Genomic DNA, 26,291 nt, shown 5'->3' on the forward strand with positions numbered 1-26,291 from the left:
GTGACCTACAGTGAAAAAACAAAACAAATGACAGCTCTGTAATCTAGAACGCCTTTTTATTATTGTTTTGTGACCAATTCCCTCTCTTATTTTTATTACTGGATTCCCAGATTAAACTAATTTCCCTTTAGGACAATGCACCGTTGTGGTATGATCGACAGGGATGTATTGCTTTGGGTCCCCATTGTCAATGGTGTTTCCCTGCAAAATTGGCCTCTTCATTGAAATTTATGTTGGATGCATTGTGGGTCAACTATTTGTACAATAATTTTGAATTTTAGATCATCTGGATGTCCTTATTTTGGTTTGACAGACTGCAAAGGTAGTGTTAAGGGGAGTCATTATTTCTTGTTTCTAAGTATGAATGTTATGTGTCTTCGATTCATAGAAAACATTTTGTGGAGTCAGAGTCTACGGAGTGTGTAAAATTTAATTGTGCTAATGTGACCTTGGCTGATAATCTATGGCATTGTGGAAATATTGGGAGGTTTTGGAACAAACTCTTGTACAATTTCCCACTTAGCAGCCAACCAGGTCATTCCAACAAGCCTGGGTAAATAGTACTCGCATTCCCCCTCTTGGTGCCTCTGTCTAGAGCTGCCCCCTCACATGCATTAGTGAATCATCTGCTCTTAGATGTTTTATACCACAAAAGACATGCTTCAACTGTTGGGGTGCTTATATTGATACCCTCCAAGATATGGTCCAGTCCAATATATTCAAAGTATTATAGCATACAGAATTGTTCCTACTTTGAAAAACTACTTAATGTCATTGTTATATTTATGATAATGCAGTTGCCCTTTGTAAGTTCTGTGGCTAAGACATGGAATTTCTCTAATGTTCAAATGTGAAGACTTGCTGTCCTCCTTTTGCCATTGTAGTGTCTACTTCTGCTACACTTAACAAGATTGCTACAGATGCATTACCTAGCTAAAGGTTTTGCATCATATAGAGATATCATAATATACTGTAGTAATACCCCCAAAAAAGTTTTTGATCGTCTTAATTTTCAGTTTAACCAAAGCCAGATAGTGGGCCTAATTCACGTTTGTACACACATGCCTACGCAGCTGCAGTTTTTCAGCCTCAGTCTATGCAGAGACGGATTTAGACCTCATGGGGCACTAAGCAAGATATCGGTTTGGGGCCCCCTCTCTCAAATGCATGTAATCTCAATCTGCGTCTTTGTGTGGTTACCATTATGCAGCATGCAGAGTATGACTCAGATGCATTTGTAGACTGAAGAAGACTGATTGGGCGGTATTCAAATTATATATCACACCCAATCTCCTTTCTAAAATGATCCCCGTTATCGTGCATATTGTGCCCATAGTAATCAGGTTTAGCTGTGTAAAGGGTTGCGTGCCTCACTACCCTGGGGGTAGTGAGCTGAAGTAATGATACTACGCCCCCGAGAGCAGAAACAGAATGGGTGTAGAAGGGGGTGAAAAGAATCGAATACCGCCCATTGTGTCCAATACCACCACAGTGTACACCTCTGACCCAGGCCCTATATATATCCCCATGCTACCTACTCACACTACATCCCTGCACTAGATCACTGCACTACCTCCCCACACTGTATCACTGTTCTACCACCCACACTATATCAGTGCATAACCTCCAGACACTACACCACAGCACTAGATCACTGAACTACCGCCCCACACCGCATCACTACGCTGCATCAACTCAATATGGGTGAAATGTACTAAGCAGTGATAAGAGTGGAGTAGTGAGCCAGTAGAGAAGTTGCCCATGGCAACCAATCAGCTGCTCAGTATACTTTTATAGTATGCAAATTATAAATGTTACGTCAGTGCTGATTGGTTGCCATAGGCAAATTCTCCAATGCTCACTTCTCCACTGTTTTCACTACTTAGTACATCGCCCCTATTTCTCTTTCGTCCCAGAGGATGCTGGGGTCCATTTAGTACCATGGGGTAGAGACAGGTCCTTTGGGAGCCACTGGCACTTTAAGAGTTCAATAGTGTGGACTGGCTCCTCCCTCTCTGCCCCTCCTACCAGACTCAGTTTAGAAAATGTGCAGGAGGAGCCGGTCACAGCTAGGGGAGCTCTTAGGAGTTTCTCTGGTTTTATTATTTTTCTGAGTTAGTTAGGTACAGGCAGGCTGCTGGCAACATCCTCCCTGCTTCATGGGACTTAGGGGGGGGGGGGGGGAGTAGGAACCAACCCTAGAAGTTAATGGTTCTCTATCTCCGATCACAGGACACTGAGCTACTGAGGGTGCTGATCGCAAGCCCACGAGGCGACCTCTCACTTCTGTAGCACGGCAGCTACCCCCTAACAGAGCCACAAGAAAGAAGAGTGCTGAGTACAGCGCCAGTAGCCTGGGAAGCGAGTCGCCGGCGGGAATAGTGGACAAGGGTGGGAGCGCAGCTCTGACAGGCTGTGCTCCGGAAGGCTCAGCAGCACAAGGTGTACGGCGCTATGAGGGGCATTCTGGGCCAGCGCAGTCACCCTACACTGGTCACATAATGTTAACAGGGGCTATTGCCATTGTTAACAGAAAATTACCTCAGGCCAGTATAAATAACTAAGTGCGGGAAGATGCGCCATTACAGGGGGCGGGGCTTCTCCTCAGAGTGGATCCAGCACTCACCAGCACCATTTTCTCCCTGCAGATCATCAGAAAGACGTTGACAGGGAGCGCTGCCCTCCACATAACTCCAGCATACCTCTGTGGTACCAGGGTGTTATAGACAGGGGGGAGAGTGAATTTAGAGCTGATTAACCTATTAAGGTTACTCAGTCAGCGCCGGTCTTTTACTGTATTGACTGCCTACTGTATGGCTGGCTCCTTATACTCTGTGACTCTCTGAAGGTACTCTGGGGGAAACTGTGTCTGACATTTTCGTGTGTGTGTGTGTGTGTGTGTGTATTTATTTACATTACCATGTCTAAGGGCTCTGTATCATATGCTGCAGAGTGTGTATCTTCTCCTGAAGAGTCTATCCCATGTACTCAGGACTGCAATGTGCTTTCCCAACCTGTCGAATCCGAACCCCCTATGGGTGTATTCTTTAAGGGGAATGATATCACAGATTTCATCAAGGATGTCACATAACGAGAAATAGATGCAGTTTTTGAGGAAGTCTGTAGAGGGATTGCAGCATTCAGCTCCTACTCCCTCCCATACCCCTTCTACATACCCTAAAAAACTTACACTTGCCCAAATCATGCAAGTTGACACTGATACCGACTATGATACAGAGGACAGTGAGGGGGATATGCAGGGGGGGGGGGGGGGGGGGAAGTATCCCTTGCTAAGGGGGTGCAGTTGATGATTGAAGCCATTAGGGATGTTTTGCATATTACTGAGAAGGTAACTGAGCCGGAAGAGGAATCTTATTTTACAGAAAATAAGAAATCCTCTCTCACCTTCCCTGCTTCTAAAGAGCTGAACTCTTTATTTGAAAAATCCTGGGAAAGCCCAGAGAAAAAAATTCCAGATCCCTAAAAGAATTCTCATTGCTTTCCCTTTCCCTGAAGAGGATAGAAAGAAATGGCAAACGCCACCTATAGTAATGCTTCTTAATCTAGGTTGTCTAAAAAGGTGGTTTTACCTGTCCCTGGTTCAACCGCCCTAAAGGAGCTGGCTGACTGCAAGATTGAGACTATGCTCAAATCTATATACACTGCCACAGGCGTGGCTTTAAGGCCCACTATTGCTAGTGCGTGGATTTCTAAAGCCATAGTAAAGTGGTCAGGCACATTACTAGAGGACTTAGAAACTATGGATAGGTGTGACATTGATTTGTTTTTGCGCTACAGGATTGTTTTTTGCATACAGGATTCTGCTGGTTGAGGCCATGAAAGACCTTGGAATGCTGAATGCCAGAACTACTTCCATGGCGGTATCAGCACGCAGAGGAATCTGGCTACACTTCCAAGAAAAGCGTGGAGAACCTACCCTTCACAGGTCAGGCTCTGTTTGGGGATGCATTGGATGCGTGGATTTCCACGGCAACTGCGGGTAAGTCAACCTTTCTCCCCTCGGCGGCTCCACCGACTAGGAAATTTTATCCTACGTCCTTTCGGACTGCAAAATTTAAAAAATCCAAATCCCCTTCCACCTTCTTTAGGGGTGGTCAGGGAAAATCCAAAAAACCTGCACCAACAGGTTCTCAGGAACAGAAACCAGGTTCTGTTTCCTCAAAATCTTCAGCATGACGGTGGACCTCCCAGCCTGGAGATCGGGCAGGTGGGGGCGAGACTAAAAAATGTCAGTCACATCTGGGAATCATCAGGCCTAGACCCCTGGGTGACAAACATTTTTACCCAGGGCTACAGACTGGAGTTTCAGGAACTCCTACCTCACAGATTCTTCAAATCAGACTTACCAGTTTCGCTGACAGAAAGTGCTATCCTACTGGAAGACATTAAAAAATTGGTCAAAACAGATGTTATTGTCCCAGTTCCACCTCACCTACACCACAGGGGTTATTATTCCAACCTGGTTGTGGTGCCAAAATCGGATGGTGCGGTAAGGCCGATTTTAAACCTAAAGTCATTGAACCCCTACTTAAGGGAATTCAAATTCAAGATGGATTCTCTGAGAGCAGAGATCTCAGGTATGAAGGAAGGGGAATTCCTAGTATGCCTGGATATCAAGGATGCGTACCTTCACATTCCGATCTGGTCGCCTCACCAGGCTTATATCAGATTTGCGCTGCTGGATTGTCACTATCAGTTCCAAGCGCTGTCGTTTGGCCTCTCCACAGTACCGAGAGTGTTCACCAAGGTCATGGCAGAGATGATGCTACTCCTCCGCAGACAAGGAGTGAACATATTTCCATATCTTGACGATCTCCTGATAAAAGCGTCTCCCAGGGAGAGGTTGTTGCAGAGTACTACTCTCTCAGCTCGACTACTCCAGGATCATGGGTGGATCCTGAACCTCCCAAAGTCACATTTGGAACCGACAAGGATACTGCCCTTCCTGGGGATGATACTCGACACGGAAGTGCAGAGAGTATTTCTACCGGTGGAGAAAGCATTGATGATCCAATCAATGGTACGGGATGTCCTGAAGCCAGCCCGGGTATCAGTTCATCAGTGCATTCGCCTTCTGGAGAAGATGGTAGCCTTCTACGAGGCTCTTCAGTACAGAAGATTCCATGCAAGGTCCTTCCAACTGGATCTCCTAGACAAGTGGTCAGGATCACATCTTCACATGCACCAGCAGATACGCCTGTCGCCGAAAGCCAGAATTTCACTCCTCTGGTGGCTGCAAACAGCTCACCTACTCGAGGGATGCAGGTTCGGGATTCAGAATTGGATCCTTTTAACCACGGATGCAAGTCTCAGAGGTTGGGGAACAGTCACCGAAGGGGAAACTTTCCAAGGAAAGTGGTCAAGTCTGGAATCCATCCTTCCGATAAACGTTCTGGAACTAAGGGCCATATACAAAGGCCTTCTACAAGCAGCACATCTTCTGCAAGATCAGGCCATTCAGGTTCAGTCAGGCAATGTGACGGCAGTGTCCTACATAAACCGACAGGGTGGAAACGAAGAGCAGAGCGGCAATGACAGAGGTAACAAGAATCCTCCTCTGGGCAGAAAAGCACTGGTGGTGCTATCAGCAATCTTCATTCCGGGAGTGGACAACTGGGAAGCGGACTTCATCAGCAGACACGATCTCCATCCAGAAGAATGGGACCTCCACCGGAGGTATTCGCAGAGGTGACAAGCCGATGGGATGTACCTCAGGTGGACAAGAAGCTTCGCAGGTACTGCTCCAGGTCGAGAGACCCACAGGCAGTGGCGGTGGACGCACTGGTAACTCCATGGGTGTTTCAGTCAGTGTGTGTATTCCCTCCACTTCCACTCATGCCAAGAATTCCCAAGCTAATAAAAAGAACACGAGTTCAGGCGATCCTCATTTCTCCGGACTGGCCAAGGAGGGCTTGGTACTCGGATCTTCTGAAGTTACTCCTGGAGGATCCTAGGCCTCTTCCTCTTCTCGAGGACCTTCTTCAACAGGGGCTGTTCGCTTATCAAGACATACCGCGGCTACTTTTGACGGCATGGAGGTTGAATGCCAGATCTTAGCTCAGAAGGGCATTCTGAAAAAGGTCATTCCTACCCTAATTCAGGCTAGGAAGGGAGTTACGTCTAAACATTACCTTCGAATTTGGAAAAAGTATGTGTCTTGGTGTGAATCCAAGAAGTGTCCAATGGTGGAGTTTCAACTAGGACAGTTTCTCCTCTTCCTGCAGGCTGGTGTGGATGTGGGCCGACGCTTGGGCTCCATAAAAGTCCAGATTTCAGCCTTGCCCATTTTCTTCCAGAAACAATTGGCTGCCCTCCCTGAGGTTCAGGTTTTCTTGAAAGGGGTTCTGCACATCCAACCTCCCTTTGTGCCTCATACGGCACCTTGGGATCTTAATGTGGTGCTGCAGTTCCTGCAATCGGATTGGTTCGAACCTTTGCAGGAGGTGGACGTCAAGTTTCTTACTTGGAAGGCGGTCATGCTGTTGGCATTGGCATCTGCTAGATGTGTGTCAGAATTGGGGTCATTGTCATGCAAGAGCCCCTACTTGATTTTCCATGAAGATAGAGCTGAGCTCAGAATGCGTCAGTAATTTCTTCCAAAGGTTGTGTCGGCTTTTCATATCAACCAACCTATTATGGTGCCAGTAGTTACTGACTCTTTAATTACCTCAAAGTCCTTGGATGTGGGGAGGGCTTTGAAAATTTGTGTGAAGAGAACTTCTCGTCAAAGGAAGTCGGACGCTTTATTTGTAATTTATGATCCCAACAAGGTTGGGTGTCCTGCTTCTAAGAAGACGATTTCTCGCAGGATTAGTTTCACTATCCAGCATGCTTATTCTACGGCAGGCTTGCAGTGTCCAAAATCTGTTAAGGCCCACTCTACTCGTAAAGTGGGTTCTTCCTGGGCGGCTGCCCATGGTGTCTCAGCTATACAGCTTTGCAGAGCAGCTACTTGGTCTGGGTCGAACACGTTTGCTAAGTCCTACAAGTTTAATACTTTGGCCTCTGAGGACCTCAAGTTTGGTCAATCTGTTCTGCAGAAACCTCAACATTCTCCGTCCCATACTGGGAGCTTTGGTACATCCCCATGGTACTAAATGGACCCCAGCATCCTCCAGGACGTAAGAGACAATAGTATTTTAATTACCTACCGGTAAATCCTTTTATCGTAGTCCGTAAAGGATGCTGGACGTCCGCCCAGTGCTTCGTATTCCTGCATTGTTACTTAGTTCAGTATTGTTGTTTCAGCCGTTGCTGAATTGTTCCAAGTTGGTTAGCTTGGCTTTCCTTTTTATGTGTGAGCTGGTGTGAATCTCACCACTATCTGTGTATTTCCTTCTCTCGAAGTATGTCCGTCTCCTCAAGCACAGTTTCTAGACTGAGTCTGGTAGGAGGGGCATAGAGGGAGGAGCCAGCCCACACTATTAAACTCTTAAAGTGCCCATGGCTCCCAAAGGACCTGTCTATACCATATGGTGCTAAATGGACCCCAGCATCCTCTACAGACTACGAGAAAAGGATTTACCGGTAGGTAACTAAAATCCTATTATCACTACGCTACCACCAGTGCTGAAACTAGAGATTTTTGTGCCCTGTTCCAGATAGTCATTGGTGCACACCTCTCTATTTTAAATAGTGAGAGTATGCGCTGGAAAAAGGAAGTAGTCTCATGGGGAAGGGGCATAGCCACACAATAATACCCCCAATCCAAATTATGCCGTGCAGTAGTGACCCTTAATCACATTACATTTCATAGTAGTATCCCTTATTCACATAATACCACACAGTAGTGTTCCCTATTCAAGGAACGCAACACAGTTGTACCCCTTATTCAAGTCAAGTCAAACAGTAGAGCCCCTTATTCACATTATGCCACAAAGTAGTGCTGCTTATACACATAATGCCACACAGTAGTAGTGTCTTTTTATATACATAATGCCACACAGTAATGCCCCTTATACATTATGACACACATTAGTAGTGCTCTTATACTCATTATGCCACACTTTAGTAGTGCCCTTATACTCATTATGCCATACATAATCACCCTCACACCCCTCTGTTTGAAAAAAAATGAGACTGAATAAAAAATAAATAGAACATGAGTAAAGATTAGTTAAAAAATCTGGAAAATAATAATAAAACATCATAATAAAATGCATGGATAAAGATGAGATCAGTAGTTAAAGTGCTTGGAGAGAAAGAGTAAGGTCCCTAGATAGAAAGAGAATAAGGAAGACGGTTAGGGTGAGTGAGCGGGTGAGCTGTTACTGCTGGCGGGTGGCACTATGAGTGGTGAGCAGTAAGAGGTTTACCGCTAGGGACTCTGGCATTGTACAGGCCCCCTGGGACCCCCGGGCCCTAGGCGGCTGCCTTTGTTGCCTAGCGGTAAATCTGCTACTGGGTCAGAGGGGCATGTGTTAACTAAATAGACGCATATTGCATAAGCAGTATGCAAAAATATAAACCAATTTGTCCTAGACAACTGAGTCCCGGTGGACTATTACTGTCTAAGTCAAAATAAACACTGTAACTCCCCCAACCAGCTCCAACACTGGATCAATAGCACTAAAATGCAACGTATACACATTACAGCAATCAACATAATTATATATATATATATATATATATATATATATATATATATCTATCTGTACTTGGTTGAGTTCCGGCACTCTCAGCATCTTGTAACAGCTTCACCCGGTGCCCTCACGAGACAGTAGCGTATTGGAGACTAAAGGTGCTGCCCTCAGGTGTATAAATAAAGCGACTCAGGCAAAGTATGACCTTTAACACTGTTTCAGTTATTACTAACTGTTGTCAGGTTACAAGTGAAAAGAACAGTGAACATACCTTTATAAGAATCACAACCACCACGTGTGTCCGCTGTCTGGCCCACGACCACTCAATCGGTCGGCGGTGGCTTGACAATAACATCATCGCGCCTGGTGCAAGGATCTGACTGAGCCTCCAATGTTTGCCATCACCATAGTGATGCAGCACCATTGCTGGAAAAACAAAGCAAATAAACTTTTCAAATACATTGTTACTGAATTAGCAGTGTTAAACTGATACAATATCACAACCTCCTGGCAATACAATAATATAACAATTTTACAATTATAGAGCTTGCTTCACTTAAAGGCTGAATATGACATTTGTTCATGTAACCCTTTGGATATAAAGCATCTAGTTTTGCTATCCACCTAGCTTCACACTGCAGTAATTTGACTGAGCAATTGCCCCCTCTTGGGTCTTGGGGCACCTGATCAGTCATTCTATAATGCAAGCTACTTAGAGAATGCCTTGCCTCCAGAAAATGTTGGGCGACTGGCTGCTCTGCTGAGCCCGATTCTAGGACCTGATGTATGGATGAACGATGAGCTGTCTTTGAATTTCCGTTCAGTCTTTCCTATGTAACTTAGGGGTGTATTTACTAAGCCTTAGGTGGTGATTAAGTGCATGGAGATAAAGTACTAGCCAATCAGCTCTGAACTGCTATGTTACCGTCTGTGTCTATAAAATGACAGTTTGGAGCTGATTGGCTGGTACTTTATCTCCGTCCACTTTATTTCCATCCAAGGCTTAGTAAATAGACCCCTTTATCCACAAGGGCATACAATTTTATAAACCACATAACTGGAATTGCAGTTTAACTGATGATTAATCCTTAATTTTTGTCTTGTATGAAGATGACAAAACGTATCACCTGTGAGTAAGAATTGGCAAGTTACACATGAATGTTTTATACAGCCCAGTTTTTTTTTACTAGAAAAAAATGTAGGGATACTTTTTAGAGAAGACTTTCTAGACATATCTGTTTTTACAAGGTAATCATGGAGGTTTCTCCCTCTAGAATAGCATGACATTGGGGTGGTGTCCTTTAATCCCAAATTTACATCAGACTTTACAATAGGCAGATGTTGTTTAGCCATCTTATTAATCATAGGTGATGCACTGTTATATTTATTGACACTTGGAAATTTGGATTGAACGGTACCAGATTTAACTACCTTATTTAATTAATTGTCTCTATTAAGAGCTAGTTCCTTATTCTTAGCATCTTTTAGCACCTTAGCTGAGTATCCTCTTATTTCAAATGTCTCAATAAGCCTGTCTATTTGAGAGTTAGCAATATCTGGATTACTATTAATACGCTTGATTCTCACCATTTGTGAGTAGCAGAGACCCCTAATAAGATTTTTTGCATGACAGCTCTGTGCTTGTAGCACCAGACTATGATCTGTGGGCTTTGAATACAGTGATGTCTCAATTCTGTTGTTAATGATAGACTTTAATGTCCAAAAAATGTACTTCTGGTTGACTCATGTAAAATGTCACTTTGATGGGTCCCTCTAGTGAGTTATATTGATTGATCACATTTTCAAATTCTACCTTTTCCCCTCTCCAAATGAAGAACAAATCATCAATATGGCGACAAAACAATGGAATTTGTGCCGTCAACTGTTCATTTGTGTAAACAATTCTTCCTCAATGGCATACATAACAATTTTAGCGTTTACCGGAGCTGTGCTAGATCCCATAGCGCAGCCCTTTATTTGTAGAAAGAACTGGCTATCAAAGAGGAAGAAGGTTTTCACCAAGATAAATTCCAGCAGCATAAGAAATATTTCAATATGAGATGCCGGGAGAAACTTCCTTACTGCAGCAAGCTCAAAATCGTGTGGTATTGAAGTATTTTATGGTAATCATGTGGTTTTTTGGACGTTAAGCCTTTATCATTAACAACAGAATTTAGACATCACTGTATTCAAAACCCACAGATCGTCATCTGTTGATACAAGCACATAGCTGTGATAAAAAAACGTTATAAAAATTCTAAAATCCATTATTAACATAAGGCAATGATGCAGCAGTGATGTGAACTGCATCAATCTCTGAATCAGGCCCCTAAACTTTAATATCATTGATAGTAATCAGTGGTGGACACAAGAGGGGAAGGGGGCGGGGGAATCATTGTCCTTACCAAATTATAAGGGGTAAAGATGCTGGTTTATAGAAGTGGAGATGTTGCCTATAACAACAATCACATTCTACTTATGATTTATCTAGCACCTTCTAAAAGATAATGGCTAGAATTTGATTGGTTGCTATGGGCAATAACTTAACTTCTATAAATGAGAACTTTAGTAAATATACCCCTAAGAGGGGGGCATAACATAAGACTCTTTTTCTAATTATGTTTTACATTATCTAGAAAGTAGCCTCATGGTGGTATATTTTAATTAGTACCCTGCAGGTCTTTTTATACATTTTTATAATTAAACTTGAATTACTATTATGTGTTCTTTATTATGTGGTTATTATGTGATTACATTTTTATTTTTTAAAACTGTCAATACCATTTTTTTTAATGAGTTTTTCATTACATGTGGTCTGGTTTCTTCAGCATCTCTTAAATAAGTAACTAGTCTTTCTTTTTTCTTTTTTTTTTTTGAGGAATTTTGCAATATCCTTTTAAGGGGCAGCCAGCAGAGGTTCAGTTCCTTTTATTTTTAATACCAAAAATAGGATAACTTAGGATATTCTTTGTAGAGTAAGTTTGCAATCTCACCACACCTGGTAATACACATTGGGGTAAATTTACTAAGATGGGAGTTCTATTTAAGATGGGATGTTGCCCGTAGCAACCAACCAGATTCCAGGTATTATCTTCTAAAAGGTACTAGACAAAATCTGCTTGGTTGCTATGGGTAACATCCCATCTTAAATAGAACTATCATTTTAGTAAATTTGCCCCATTGCCTGCATGACCGGTACACTTCAAGAAAAGAAATATAATATTATAATATATTACCTTTAAGAAGTGATCTTTCCTGACTAACCTCAATCTGCTAAAAAGGGATTTGTTGAATCCAGAAAATTATACTATTTTATACCTTTTCCACTGCCGCTGAACCCCAGGTTATTGCCATGATAACCCATGTCGCAGCTCCTTGGAAAAGGGTCCACCCCAAAAAAAAACCTGGACCCAGTGACCCAGGAATCATACCCATGTGGCAACCAGAGCATGGGGATTGGGTAAAAAAACGGAACAGTGTCTGTGACAGCTCTCACCAGCGAGGGAAAGATTACAGCCTCCCCGTATGGTCCAGACCGTTGCAGTTTTTACCCCATCCTCACTCACATATGGGGAGGCTGCAATCTCTCCCTGCCCATCTCCCAAGTGATAGCTCTCACAGACAACCTCCCGGTTGGTATACCCAGTCAAACTACTGCAGGCCGCCTGTCCGGCATTCTGTGACCCAATCCTGAGGAGATCTGGATTTCCTGGCACTTGTAGATAATGTCATCTCCAAGAGCTGACAGAAAAGAGAGATGGCACCAGTGAACGGTGCTGACCTGGGAGCCATAGTATGAAAGTGGTCTGTCCCAGGTCTGACCTGGATTGGAACCATGTTCCAAATACCAGGTCGCACCTGGGATTTTGGTGGAAAAGGGGTATAAATTAATCTCACTGGTGTGCTAAATTACACTTTCAGAAAAATACAGCATGAAGTGAGCCTTATGGCATTAAATATATTAATTGCAATGATTTACATTCATCTTAATATCAAATGGAGAAATGATTCTTGAAAAACATATGAAGATGCAGATCACGCTTAATACTATGTCTCACTGCAGTCCGGAAATGTTTCTGTGTCTTACAGCCGCGAGATGGCTGCATTTGGTGTGAAAGTCTGTGTTGTGGAACCTGGCAACTTTGATACCGGAATTATGAGTTCAGAATTACTTGTAGAAATGATAGAAAATCTGTGGGAAAAGGTCCCAGAAGGCATTCGCACGAGTTATGGGCAACAACATTTTGAAACATGTAAGTATTCATTATATGTATGTCCTGAGGTTAGATTGCAAATGTATGAATTGTAATTACTGAGAAGGAAAATGCTTCAACTCATCAAGGGGACTATTTATCAAATAATATTTGTTGGCTATTAACCTATTAACAGATACCTGCAAATATTAGGGATCCCCTGACTGTATGAAGCAGATATCTGCTGCTCAGTGACGTGCGGTGAGGTCAATGGCTGATGAAGCACTAAGTGAATCCCCGTCCTCAGGGCCAGATTATAGGACAGGGAGTGGATAAAGTGGGCTCCCAGGGGCCTTCACATATTGGAGTCCCCCACACTGCAGCAAATAAGGGGGTTTGCCAATCTTATTGGTAGGGTTGGGGGGATTGTCAGTTTTATTGGTGGGGTAGGGGGCCGTGGATTGTCAATTTTATTGATGGAGATGGGGTGCAGGTGGGCCCCTTAAACTACAATCTGGCCCAACCTGCCCTGCATTATGAATGGGATAAAAATGCTGCCTTGCCTGAGGGGGAGACCTGAGGTGGAGGAGCTGTTGTGTTACATGAGTAGCTGAGTACCAGCTGCAGCTCAAAGCAACTGGTCATAAAATGTTTCCTGGACTATGCGGAACCAACACTCCCGCACATGCTGCAGCCGACATCCTTCCTCAAGCCCATCAGTGATCCCTCTCCCCTTCCATTTTTACTTTTTACAACGGTTTAATTGGGTGACGGCAGTCCGGGTCAGAGGACACGAATAGAGGAGAGGGAGACTGTGGGGGAAGACACAGACATGAGCTCCGTTGCAGTGGCTATGTATCCCAGTGCCATAACTAGAATTTTAGTGGCATCGGCAACCCCCTTTATTTAAAATAGGGCCAGTGTGCGCCAAAAATATAGGGGCGTGGCTTCATGGGGAGGGGGTGTGACCACAGAATAATACCAATTCATATTACGGTGCACAGCAGTCTCCATTATTCAAATTACGCAGCACAGTAGCTCCACTAAACCAGGTAGAGACCCCTTTTTACACATTACGGCAGGCAGTGCTCCCTTTTACACATTACGGCAGGCAGAGCCACCTTTTACACAGCATGGCAGGTACAGTCCCCTTTTTACACATTACGGCAGGCAGTGCTCCTTTTTACACATTACAGCAGGCAGAGCCACCTTTTACACAGTATGGCAGGTAGAGTCCCCTTTTTACACATTACGGCAGGCAGTGCTCCCTTTTACACATTACGGCAGGCAGAGTAATCTTTTACACAGTGTGGCAGGTACAGTCCCCTTTTTACACATTACGGCAGGCAGTGCTCCCTTTTACACATTACGGCAGGCAGAGCCACCTTTTACACAGTATGGCAGGGAGAGTCCCCTTTTTACACATTACGGCAGGCAGAGCTCCCTTTTACATATTACAGCAGGTAGAGTCCCCTTTTTACACATTATGGCAGGCAAAGCTTCCATTTACACAGTAGGACAGGGAGAGCCACCTTTTACAGCAACAACAAGACAAGAATGACAATTAAAATAAAATGTCCTGAAAATGATGGGGGGAGGGGGAGGGGCATGTGCCTTGATGTCCCCACCCCCAACCCCCTGAATCCACCACTGCAGCTCTCTGCAAACCTGTCACCCATGAGGGTTTCTGATGTGGGTGTGATCTGCCCCCTGCCCACATTTTCATTCACTTTACAAACTCCCCCCCTTCTTTCCCTCACCTGGGTTCATGTCCCCCGTGCAGAGGCGCTGGTGCTGCTGCAGAGGCTGCTGCTTGGGAGAGGGCAGAGGAGTTAGGGAGAATGTATCGCCGGAATCACTTGGCTCTGCCCCCCGGTGGGGTAATGGAGATTACCGTGCCACTCAATTGCTGCTCCAGATCACCGCACGGCTGCACAAGGCTCTGCCCGGTGGGGTAACGTAGAAAGTCACCAAGTGGCTGCTGCTGGGGTCAGGGCCTGACCCCAGCAGCAGCCGCTTGGTGACTTCCCATGCGGTGATCTGGAGCAGCAGTTGAGCAGCACAGTGATCTCCTCTGTCAGGCACCCACCACAAGCAGGCACCCATCACCAGCAGGCACCGTCAGGCACCCACCACCAGCAACGCGGAGACAGGGGGGAATGTGGAGAGCGAGGTGATCATTGATGCCACCGCATATAGGTGATTGGACCAGCGGATCCAGCACTGGATCCGCTGTCCAATCACATCTGTCCCTGTCAATGAGGCACTTACACTAGTGCCACTTTCTCCACTTTTTTCAAAGGGCTGTTACAGCCCAGTGCTTGGCCCTGCCCCCGCCTTATCCCCATTCCTGTTCTCAACGGGAGGCACTGTTATCAGTGCCTCCTAAACTATTTTAATGTATTAAAATTACTAGAATAATATAACGAAGATACTTATGACACAGAATATGTGTCATAAGTATCTTCTTTGTATGATTTTAATCATTAATAACAGGGGAGGCACTGCCTCCCCTGACTGCACGTCCCTGCTGCTGTCCCTTTATTTCCGAAAGCACCCACATCAGGATCCGGTCAGAATTCTGGCTGTCAGGATCCCAGAAGCAAGAATACCGACCCTATTTGGGATGCTGACATCGGCATCCCAAATAAGGTGTCAGCATCCCGAATAGGGTCACCAACCTGTTGTCGGAATCCTGACAGCCGGGATCCCAAATGACCAGTCACCAGGTCCATGGGCACATGCGACGTGAAAGGGGGCGCACGGACACTATCGAGTGCCTCGAGTCAGGGGGGCATGCACTCACGGAATGCCCCATTTCCATGGAGACAGATGGGTGTGCTGCAAGTCAGGGGGCATGGACTCACGGCACGTCTCCATTTCCAGCGGCCAGACCAGAGAGCCGGTGGCTGTGCTGCGTGCGGCCTTCCTGGCTCTTTGTGTGACAGTACCAGCCCATCGGCCCCTCTTGCATTTGCCGTAGGGTTAGCGTTAGGCTGTGCCCTGAGAGGGTTAGGGTTAGGCTGCTGGGAGGGGGTTAGGTTTTGGCAACCCGCAGGGAGGGTTAGGCTGCAGGGGGGAGAGGGTTAGGTTTAGGCTGCAGGAAGGGGTAGTTAGGTTTAGGCACCACTGGGGAGGGTTAGGCTGCAGGGAGGGCATGTTAGGATGAAGGGGCCAGGGGGGGGGGGGTAAGCATACTTACCTTCCCCTGTCAGGATTCATATCATGGGGATGCCGCAGCCAGTATTCTGACCGCCAGCATCCCGACCGCCGGCAAATCAATCCCAAACACACACCCCCTCCCCCCACATCAACCATAGGTTTTTATGGAGACTGCCAGATTTATCATTCCAGACCTTGACCCCAATAGGATAACGTTATCTCCAAATGACATCAACCTATATAGTAATAGAAAGAAAGGGTAAGTGGTCCCTTGCCCGGTGCTCAGTCTGTAAAGAAGAAAAACAGAAGTCAATTTCTTCCAATAAATGCTGATGTCCTGAATCCAACCAAAAGCCTTACAATTGCATGTTACCGTTCTCCAATATTTCTTATCTTAGCCAATAGCATCCTGTGTGGTTAGTTTAGTGCTCCCGTACATGCAAAGAAATGCAGACAAGGCTCGCATAGCATACAGTAGTATGTTTAATTTAGAGACACAAAACACACTTCAAAATAGACATCCATAAAATACTCTTAAAAATGGATAACACTGCAGGGTGATGAAGTAAACAACGGGGTAATTACCAGATTTAGCAGAACTGGTTTTAAGCATTCCTATCTGAGCATGATAGATGTGATAAATCAAGTGGCTGCCCGGGTCTGCTACCTGGTGCTCTGCTCCAGCTGTTTATCACCTCCCCGAGTCCTCCGTCATTCCTATATACACAATGCGTTTCTATCCCTAAACTGGGATCTTTTTCAAGGCGAGGATATCCATACAATGATCAAAATGGGCTTAAATACTCCTATCCTCCTATCAACAAAGGTTGGGCTGATTGCTGCTGATCGGCAGTTGTGATCAGCCCTTTCCTACAAACACTAGTATCTCTGAGGACCATGTGATCCTGGACAATCCCCTACTATCTGGGAGAATCCATCAGGGAACAACATCACATGACTAGGGTAAGCCGGTCATGTGGTCCGATACTCCTATCTCCTACATGCTTGTTTCCGGATCTCTCGTTGTTACATCATGTCCTCCGGCTGCTATGCCAACCACAGTACACGATGCCGCTCTGTTGATCCGTCACCAAGGTTACCCAATGACCTATTCATACTGTGATTCGGCTATTCCGCTGGCAACCAGAACAACAAAAATCTCTGTATATTGATCTGATTCCGCAGCTCCCTGGCAAGCTTACTTCTTTCTTTATATAATCTGATCAATTTAGTGGCTCAATCAACACTCCAGCGACCCCTGCATAAGCTGAATTGTAATAAGATAATTACACCTGTCAATAAAATGTAATGAAAACATAGTAGATAGCTGCGACTTTCTGATAGTGGCAGAATAAAAACAAATGAATAAATATAATATAATAGCACATGATTGAAATAAACCCAGATACTCTTAGAGGAACCAATTTGACGCAATGGTGGCAAAATAGGAACAAATGAATAAATGTAATATAAAATCACATGATTACTATAAACCCAGCTGCTCTTAGAGGAACCACTTGAGTTCGAAATCGGAATTTAATCTTTTCGGTTTCAAGGTATTTAATTCATACATTAATTTCATCTCTGCCTCTTCTAGCTGGGCTTCTACATCTCTTCTCCGGCAATGTCCTTCTACAAACTTTATTCCTATAAATTTTTTAATGCATATAACTGAACTATTATGATGGATCTTAAAATGATGTGAAAGTGAATGGGTCTCAAGTCCATTTTTAATGTTTCGTAAATGTTCCCCCAATCGTATCTTCATTGGTTGTGAAATCCGACCTATAAGTTACAGGAACATTCAGTCATATAAATGACGTTCTTCACATTACACTTAATAAATTCCCTAATTGTATGGGTCGTTCCATTGACATGGACCTCTTCTACTTTCCTTATATCTCCTTTTACATTCTTACATGCGATACACGAGCCGCATTGGTGAAAACCCACTGTGCGTATGCCCCTTCTTAATTTTTTCATAGAATACATGCTTCTTGTTAATTTGTTTCCCAGATTGGGGGCCTTCCTATAAATAAAGACAGGTTTTGTTGGTATTTTTTGTCCTATAACAGGATCCTTTCTAAGGATACCCTAATGTTTGTTAAAGGACTTTTCAATAAGTTTATGCGGAGAACTAAATTCTGTAACAAAAGCCCATTTGTAATTATCAGCTCTGGACTTTTCTTAGGGTTGAGTAGCTTCCCATCTTGCAGTAAAACATTCCTATCCACTTCATTCACTTGTTTCATTACTTTATCTATTATATCTGAGTGGTTACCACTAGAAATACATTTCTCCACCTTTCTTACTGCTTGCTGTTGAAAAACATTGTCATTTGTGCAAATGTGTTTTATACGATTGATTTGTTCTCCAGGAATAGAGTTCAACCAATTGCTGTGATGGCAACTGCAGGACTGAATGTATGTCTGTGAATCTGTAGGCTTAATAAAAGTTTTTGTTTTAAAACAATCATTCTCCACGTAAATTGTAATGTATAAAAAGTCCACACTTTGATCACGAATTGTAAAAGTAAATTCAATATTAAGAGTGTTCGTATTCAAATACCAACCAAACTCTTCTAAAACCTCTCTACCTCCTCTCCATAAAAACAGGACATCACCAATGTAGCATGTCCAGAACTCCAGGTTCACCCCAAAGGGGTTTTCACCCCATATGGTGTCTTGTTCCCATTGCCCCATAAAAATGTTTGCATAACTTGGGGCGAACCTGGTGCCCATTGCAGTCCCTACTTTTTGAATATAAAATTCCCCATTAAACATAAAATAATTGTTTTCAAGAATGAATGCCAATCCTTCTGTTAAAAATTTCTGCAGCACCATATTTAGTGCACTTTCAGATAAATACTTAGTAATAGCCTCTATCACTGCCTGATGGTTAATGATTGTATAAAGTGACTTTACGTTGGCAGTTACAAGAAGTATACTATCTTCCCAAGGGTACATGGGTAAGATGTTCAATAAATCTCTAGTGTCCTTAAGATGAGACTTATTTTTTAAAACTAGGGGCTGCAGAAAGTGATCTATGAATTCCGATAGATTAGCTGTGGTGGAATTTATGCCTGCCACTATCGGTCTCCCGGGTGGTTGCAAGAGGTCCTTATGTACCTTCGGCAATATACGTATTAGCGGTGCGACTGGAATTGGGTTCCATAAGAACTTCCATTCTTTTTCTTCCAAAATTCCCTGTGATCGATAACTGTCCAACAGAATATTTAGAATTTCCATAATTTTCACAGTGGGGTCTGATCTTAGTTTCTGATAAGTAATTTTATCCCCCAATTGCCTCTGAAGTTCGTTATCACACTACTGTCCATCACGACCACCCCTCTACCTTTGTCAGTGGGTTTGATAACCGTTTCACCATTTTCTTTAAGATCTTTTAGGGTCTTTCTTTCTTTAAATGTGAGGTTGAATTTAACCACTTTTTTTAATGTCATCCTGGACTAGAGTGCAAAACGTGTCAATAAAATTCCCCTTCATATGAGTTGGATAACATATTGATTTAGGTTTAAATGGGGTGTTTGTTTCTTCTACTTGTTTCTCCTTATCGGAAAATAACTTTTTCAGATAAAGTTTTCTAGTGAATTTTTTTAATGTCAACAAAAGTGTAGAATTTATTTACTGTCACGGTGTTAGGCGCAGCGGCTCTCGCAAGCACCTGACCATTGATAAGCAACGGTCCCGGCGCGTCACGTCCACCGCGCCTCCTCCTGTTCGCTGCACGGTGCCTGGCAATGCCAGGACGCTGTGCGCAACTGAGCCGCCGGGTCCTTGGCAACGCGGACCGCGTTCCCCGTTGCCATATAAGTAAATCAGCACGACCACCTGTCAGCATGTGGTCGTGCAGCAGGGCAGCTGCACGACATTTTCAAATTAGGTTCTCTGCAGCCATTGGTACAGAGACCTGTTATATTCTCACTCAGTGCCTTACACAGACGCCGGTGATAGCTTCCTGTGAGCTGTTCCTGCTCTGGAGAATTCCCTGTCTGGTGTTCTGTGGTCCGGTCTACTTTGTTCCTGTGGTACTGAGTCCTGGTGTTTGGAAGCCAATCATTGGAGTCCTTCCTGCCTTCCTGTTGGTAGAAACCTGTGTCTGAGATCTCGAGGTTCCTGTTCACCTACGGTTGTTTCCCCGGTGTTGTGAGTAGCGGCCTTTGCCGCATCTTGCGGCCTTGGCCATAGAATTTCTGTTATACTTGTTGCCGGTGTTTTTGCGGAGGTGCTCCGCCATAGCTGTCCTCCCCGGTACACGACGGTGCCGTGTAGGGTGTGGACAGTGTTACCTTTGTTGCCTTTTTCCATTGGCAGCTGTGCCACACATACGTTTAGTTTTTAGTTTTGTAGTAGCCCCTAGCTCTGTGTTTTGTTTAGTTAGAGGTCCCCTTGTTCTCATCCCGTCTCAGTTTATGCCTGGCCTCATATTAAGACCGGGGGGCATCGGAGTTGGGCAGACTTAATCCGCCCTTCAAACGCGGCTGCCGTGGGCCAAAGAACACATAGTCTCACAGGCGTAGACTGACCACGTGGGTGGAACAACAGAGTTAGGGTCCTAGGGGTTACTGCTATACTTCGTCCTTATTTCAGCGTCACGTTCCTGTGCTCGGTACTTACCCACTCAGTATCTTACGTTCGGAGCACAAAGAACATAACACATGGTGGGGGCATATTTCAGCCCTTTTTTCCAAAACTTTTGTTTCGTGCCATGTTAGGGCATGAGAGCTAATAATAAAAATTTTAACTTTATCCCTTTCTACATCTAAGTCCTGCATTTCACATTCCTCTCATCCCCCCCCCCCCACCATGTTCTGTTGGATTAGTGACATGTGCCTTCCTACTTTTCTTCTTTTTACGTTTTCATTTCTCTTTGAGGCCTGCCCCTTTCCCTCTACGGGTTGGTTTAAAACCTACTTGCGATGGTAAATCTTCATTCTCCCCTCTAAAAAATGCATTTCTTCATATCTCCTGGTAAAAGGTTCAAATCCGTTCTAGGTATTCACTTGTGACATTTGTGTTCTCTGATAATCTGAAGAATTCTGTTTTCCCATGGTGATCGTTCCCTTATTTGAGGGGTAGGGACTCCCCTGGTGTGGTCTCTCCTTTGAGCCTCCCACCTATTCTTATAAGTGTATCTATTATGATGAAACATCTTACTTGGATGGGGGTCCCCCCTCCAATTCTGATGTCTATCATCCTGGGGATCTCTCCCCCTCCATTCTAGATGTCTGTGAGCTTCCACTTTCCTCTCTTCGGGGTAACTGGGTCAGGTATATATTCACATACAGAGGTTTCCTCATCCTCGTCATTCTCCTCATCCTCTATTTCCTCCTTCTCCATGGCTTCCCTTTTATCTTTGATGAATTTACTCATCTTTCTCTCTACAAGTACTTTCTCATTTTTCTTAATGCTTTGCTCAATTCTTTTTCCCAAGATCTTATATTCTGCTACATCAATAAAGGGTGTTGTTAAACCCCTATGTACCGCTATTTCTTCATCTAGCCTTATAAGCTCTTTTTTTTCTCTCCTCAATAATTAAAGTTATTAATTTTGATCATTGTATGGATATCCTAGACTTGTAAAAGATCCCAGTTTAGGGATAGAAACGCGTTGGGTATATAGGAGTGACGGAGGACTCAGGGAGGTGATTGACAGCTGGAGCAGAGCACCAGTTAGCAGACCCGGGCAGGCACTTGGTTTATCACATCTCTCATGCTCAGACAGAACTGGTTAAAACATCTGTTAATTACTCCATTGTTTTCTTCGCCACCCTGCAGTGTTATCCATTTTTTAAGTGATTATCTGTATTTTATGGATGTCTATTTTCAAGTGTGTGGCACGATCCGGGTAACTAGTCGTTGTTTCCTACCTGTTAGGTGCCTCCTGAGATTGGCGCAGCGAGCCAGAGCAGGGCCAAAGCTACATTTATGGTTATTGCCTGCAGCGCTGGCTTCAGCGGCCTTCTCAGTATATGCACTTACGGCGGTGCGGCGTTCTCAGTCCCGTCGTGGCTGTCACTGCCGCGCTTGTGGTCTTCTGCTGGATGTGTGTCCTTAGTGTGCCCCGGCTGCCGCTTCCATCCCTGTGGCCGCTGTGCACACCTGGGCGCGTGGAGTTCTGCTGTTGCGGCCTTCGCCGCCATTGATGTTTTACACATGGTTTCAGAGTACTTTTTTCCCCTTCAGTCTCCGTCAATGGGCGCAGCCATTTTGGATCTGGATCACATGTCACTAGTTTCACCTATCCCCAGTGCTGCTGGAGCCAGGTCATAATTGTCGGCCAATCCCTGCTATCTAGCAGGTATAAATAGCCTGTACGAGCACCCAGAGAGTTGTCAGTGCTTCAATTGTCTCTCCAGCGATTCCAGTGTGCAGTTCACTGTGGACTCTCCTGTGGACCTTCCCTGTGGTTTAGACTGACTTCTCTCTGCGGTGCAGTTCCAGCTCTCCTGTGCAAAAGCTCTGTGGTGCTACCAGCCTCCTTTGTTCCTGCACCCAGCGCTAGCAGAGTATATCTCCCTGGCTCTCCAGCAGCCACCCTCTAGCAGTTCTCTGTTTACCTCTCAACCAGTATTCACCCTTACTGTGGAATACAAATCCTGCGAACCCCAGTATTACTTACAGTTTACCTGCAAACCCCAGCTTTGCTCACAGTTACCTGCAAACCCCAGCTTCGCTCACAGTTACCTGCAAACTCTAGTTTTGCTCACAGTTACCTGCGAACCCCAGCTTCACTTTCAGTTTACCTGTGATTCCCAGCATCACCTTAAAACCTCACCTGGGCTCCCAAGTATTATACAGGACTTTCATTTATTGTTTGATTGTTTATCCTGGACTTTTATGATTTAATAAAAAATGATTCAAAGATACCTCCTATTGTGGTCACGCCTTCGGGCATTTGGGTACTACTGCTTAAGTGCATGTCTAGGAGTCCTCTCTCTCCTCCTAAATTCCGGTATCCATCAGCCCCTACAACTGAGGCTTCCAACTACCGACACCAGCCCTCAGTTGTGACAGTAAGCACTGACCTAATGGATTCGGTCGGAGACCAAGTCCAAGGGACCAGGCCGATGCAAGAACTGGCAGCCCGTCTTGAACACCAAGAGGCTGCACAAGGCCATGTTATCCGGTGTCTCCAGGATCTCTCCTCCCGACTGGATGAAATTCAAGCTAACCTCCGTTGTTCAGGGGCATCCAGTATGCCGACAGTAGTACCTCCGGTGGTATCCCCACCCACCATACCCGTTACTCCTCCACGTCTCCCCTTGCCGACACCTGCCAAGTATGATGGATCCTCAAAAGCCTGCAGGGGTTTCTTGAACCAGTGCAAGATCCACTTTGAGTTGCAACCCAGCAGTTTTCCTACAGACCGCACTAAAGTTGCATACATCATCTCCTTACTCAGTGGCTCCACCCTAGACTGGGCATCACCCCTATGGGAAAAATCAGATATCCTGCTGTCATCCTACTCCGACTTCGTGGCTACATTCAGATGTATCTTTGATGAGCCAGGTCGAGTGTCGTCAGCTTCTTCTGAGATCCTTCGGCTGCGTCAGGGGACACGAACTGTCGGGCAGTATTTAGTACAATTCCAGACTTTGGCATCTGAAGTCTCCTGGAACGAGGAAGCCCTCTATGCAGTTTTCTGGCAAGGCCTATCGGAACGTATTAAGGATGAGCTCGCCACTAGAGACTTACCCGCAAAATTGAATGAGCTCATATCACTCTGCACTAAAGTTGACCTACGGTTCCGTGAAAGGGCTATGGAGCGAGGCAGGTCAACAGTTTATAAGACTCTTTCTGCTCCTCCTCTTCGTCAGCCGTCTCCATCCAAAGACGAACCTATGCAGATAGGTCACTCACGACTTTCTCCAGCAGAGCACAGAAGACGTCTATCCAATCGCCTTTGCCTATACTGTGCTGCACCTACCCACCTTATTAATGCCTGTCTCGAGCGTCCGGGAAACTCCAAATCATAGCCCGCCAAGGAGAGGGTCGGCTAGGAGTAATGTATTCTTCTCCGTCTTCAAGTGACTGCAACCTCTCAGTTTCTCTTCAGGTAGCTCAGTGTACCAAGAATCTTCTTGCCTTATTGGATTCTGGAGCAGCTGGAAACTTTATTACTGAGAAGTTCATTAAGCAGTGGTCTCTTCCCACTGAGAGGCTTTCATCTCCTATATCTTTAACTGCCGTGGACGGCAGTAGGATTCCTGATGCAGTGATTACCTCCAAGACCCTACCTATCCGTCTGAAGGTAGGGGTTCTGCATACATAGTTGATTTCCTTCCTGGTAATCCCTAGGGCCACTCATCCTGTGGTTCTAGACCTCCCATGGCTCCATATGCATAATCCCCAAATTGATTGGAAGATGACCCATATCCTGACATGGGGTCCTTCCTGTTCCAATACATGTCTACATAAAGTGCTTCCAGTTTGCAAATCTTCCTCTAAGTCTCCTGATGTTCCACCTTCTCCATATCAGGATTTCACCGATGTTTTCAGCAAGTCTTCAGCCAATATTCTTCCTCCCCATAGGGAATGGGACTGTCCTATCGATCTCATTCCAGGGAAAACTCCTCCTCGTGGATGCACATATCCATTGTCGGTGCCTGAGACCAACTCCATGGAGGAGTATATCAAGGAAAATATGGCTAAAGGCTTCATCCGGCCTTCCTCTTCTCCAGCTGGCGCAGGCTTCTTCTTCGTGAATGAAGAAAGAAGGCGGCCTGCGGCCTTGTATTGACTACCGGGGTCTGAATGACATCACAGTGAAAAATCGGTACCCTCTGCCGCTTATCACCGAGTTGTTTGACCACGTCAGTGGAGCCACTATCTTCACTAAGTTAGACCTGAGGGGTGCTTATAATCTCATCCGATGCCGGAAGGGTGACGAGTGGAAGACCGCTTTTAACACCTGTTACGGACATTACGAGTACCTCGTCATGCCTTTTGGACTCAGCAATGCCCCAGCTGTATTCCAACACTTCGTGAATGAAATCTGCAGAGATATCCTGTATCGTCATGTTGTTGTTTATCTCGATGATATCCTTATCTTTGCAAATGATCTGGAGGAACATCGGTTCTAGGTGAAAGAAGTTTTGTCCCGTCTTCGTACCAACCATTTGTATTGCAAACTGGAAAAGTGCATCTTTGAAGTTAAATCCATCCCGTTCCTGGGGTACATTGTATGCGGTTATGGACTTGAGATGGACCCCGAGAAGCTTCAAGCGATCCAAGATTGGCCAACTCCTGTAACCCTCAAGGGCATCCAGAGATTCCTAGGGTTTGCCAATTACTTCAGGAAATTTGTTCGAGACTTTTCCACCATTGTAGCGCCTATTACGACTCTTACCAAAAAGGGTGCCAACCCTTCCAAATGGTCAGAAGAAGCTACCAAGCCTTTCATTTGTTGAAACAAAGATTTGTCTCTGCTCCGGTTTTGAAACAGCCTATCACCCTCAAACCAATGGGCAAACAGAGGGTGAATCAAGATTTGAAGGCCTTCCTCCGTATCTACGTATCCTCTTCCGAGGACAATTGGGTTCAACTTCTCCCATGGGCTGAATTTTGCCACAAGAACCAGTATAATTCTTCGTCTTCCTCTACGCCATTCTTCACCAATTATGGGTTTCACCCAAAAGTTCCTGAGTTTCAGCCGCTTCCAGCAACATCGGTGCCTGCAGCTGACATTACGATTCGACAGTTTGCAAATAACTGGAAGAATGTTCGTACAGCTCTTTTAAAAGCCTCCGCCAGGTACAAGAGATTTGCGGATAAGAAGCGTAGGTCAATTTCTGCCCTTAAAGTTGGTAACCGCAATTGGCTTTCTACAAAAAACCTTCGACTGAGGGTTCCAAGTATGAAATTCGCCCCCCGCTATATTGGACCTTTCCTGATCGAGCAAGTTGTTAATCCAGTGGTTTACAAACTTCAACTACATCCGTTTTTGAAAATTCCTAAAACGTTCCATGTTTCCCTTCTCAAACCTGTGATTCTGAATCGCTTTCACTCAGTGCTTCCCTCTGCTCCTAAAGTCCAGACTCAACGTGGTGTTGAGTATGAGGTCGCCAAGATCCTGGATTCTCGTGTAAGATATATATCTCCAGTATCTGATAGATTGGAAGGGCTATGGTCCTGAGGAACGTTCCTGGACAAATGCATCTGATGTCCATGCTCCTAAATTAATCCAGAAGTTCCATTCCAGATTTCCGTGAAAACCTAAGAAGTGTCCTGGGGCCACTCCTAAAGGGGGTGGGGGTGGGGGGGCTGTCACGATCCGGGTAACTAGTCACCGTTTCCTACCTGTTAGGTGCCTCC

The 26,291-nt window shown here is 45.0% G+C and overlaps 1 protein-coding gene and 1 long non-coding RNA gene across 4 annotated transcripts in view; one reads left to right on the plus strand and one right to left on the minus strand.

The window, feature by feature from the left end:
• LOC135011603 (uncharacterized) overlaps positions 1 to 26,291 on the minus strand; it is a 307,553-nt gene that overhangs the window by 157,719 nt on the left and 123,543 nt on the right. For all 3 annotated transcript variants that reach the window (XR_010210675.1, XR_010210681.1, XR_010210687.1), the window contains exon 2: positions 8,875 to 9,029. This is a non-coding gene — a long non-coding RNA (uncharacterized LOC135011603). The remainder of the gene's footprint in view (positions 1 to 8,874; positions 9,030 to 26,291) is intronic.
• LOC135011587 (retinol dehydrogenase 16-like) overlaps positions 1 to 26,291 on the plus strand; it is a 52,487-nt gene that overhangs the window by 8,479 nt on the left and 17,717 nt on the right. Inside the window, exon 3 of the mRNA XM_063952474.1 lies at positions 12,693 to 12,856. Within this exon, the coding sequence (XP_063808544.1) occupies positions 12,693 to 12,856 (164 nt within the window). The remainder of the gene's footprint in view (positions 1 to 12,692; positions 12,857 to 26,291) is intronic.

The sequence above is a fragment of the Pseudophryne corroboree genome, chromosome 2, assembly GCF_028390025.1.
Source record: "Pseudophryne corroboree isolate aPseCor3 chromosome 2, aPseCor3.hap2, whole genome shotgun sequence".
In the NCBI taxonomy this organism is placed as follows: domain Eukaryota; kingdom Metazoa; phylum Chordata; class Amphibia; order Anura; family Myobatrachidae; genus Pseudophryne; species Pseudophryne corroboree.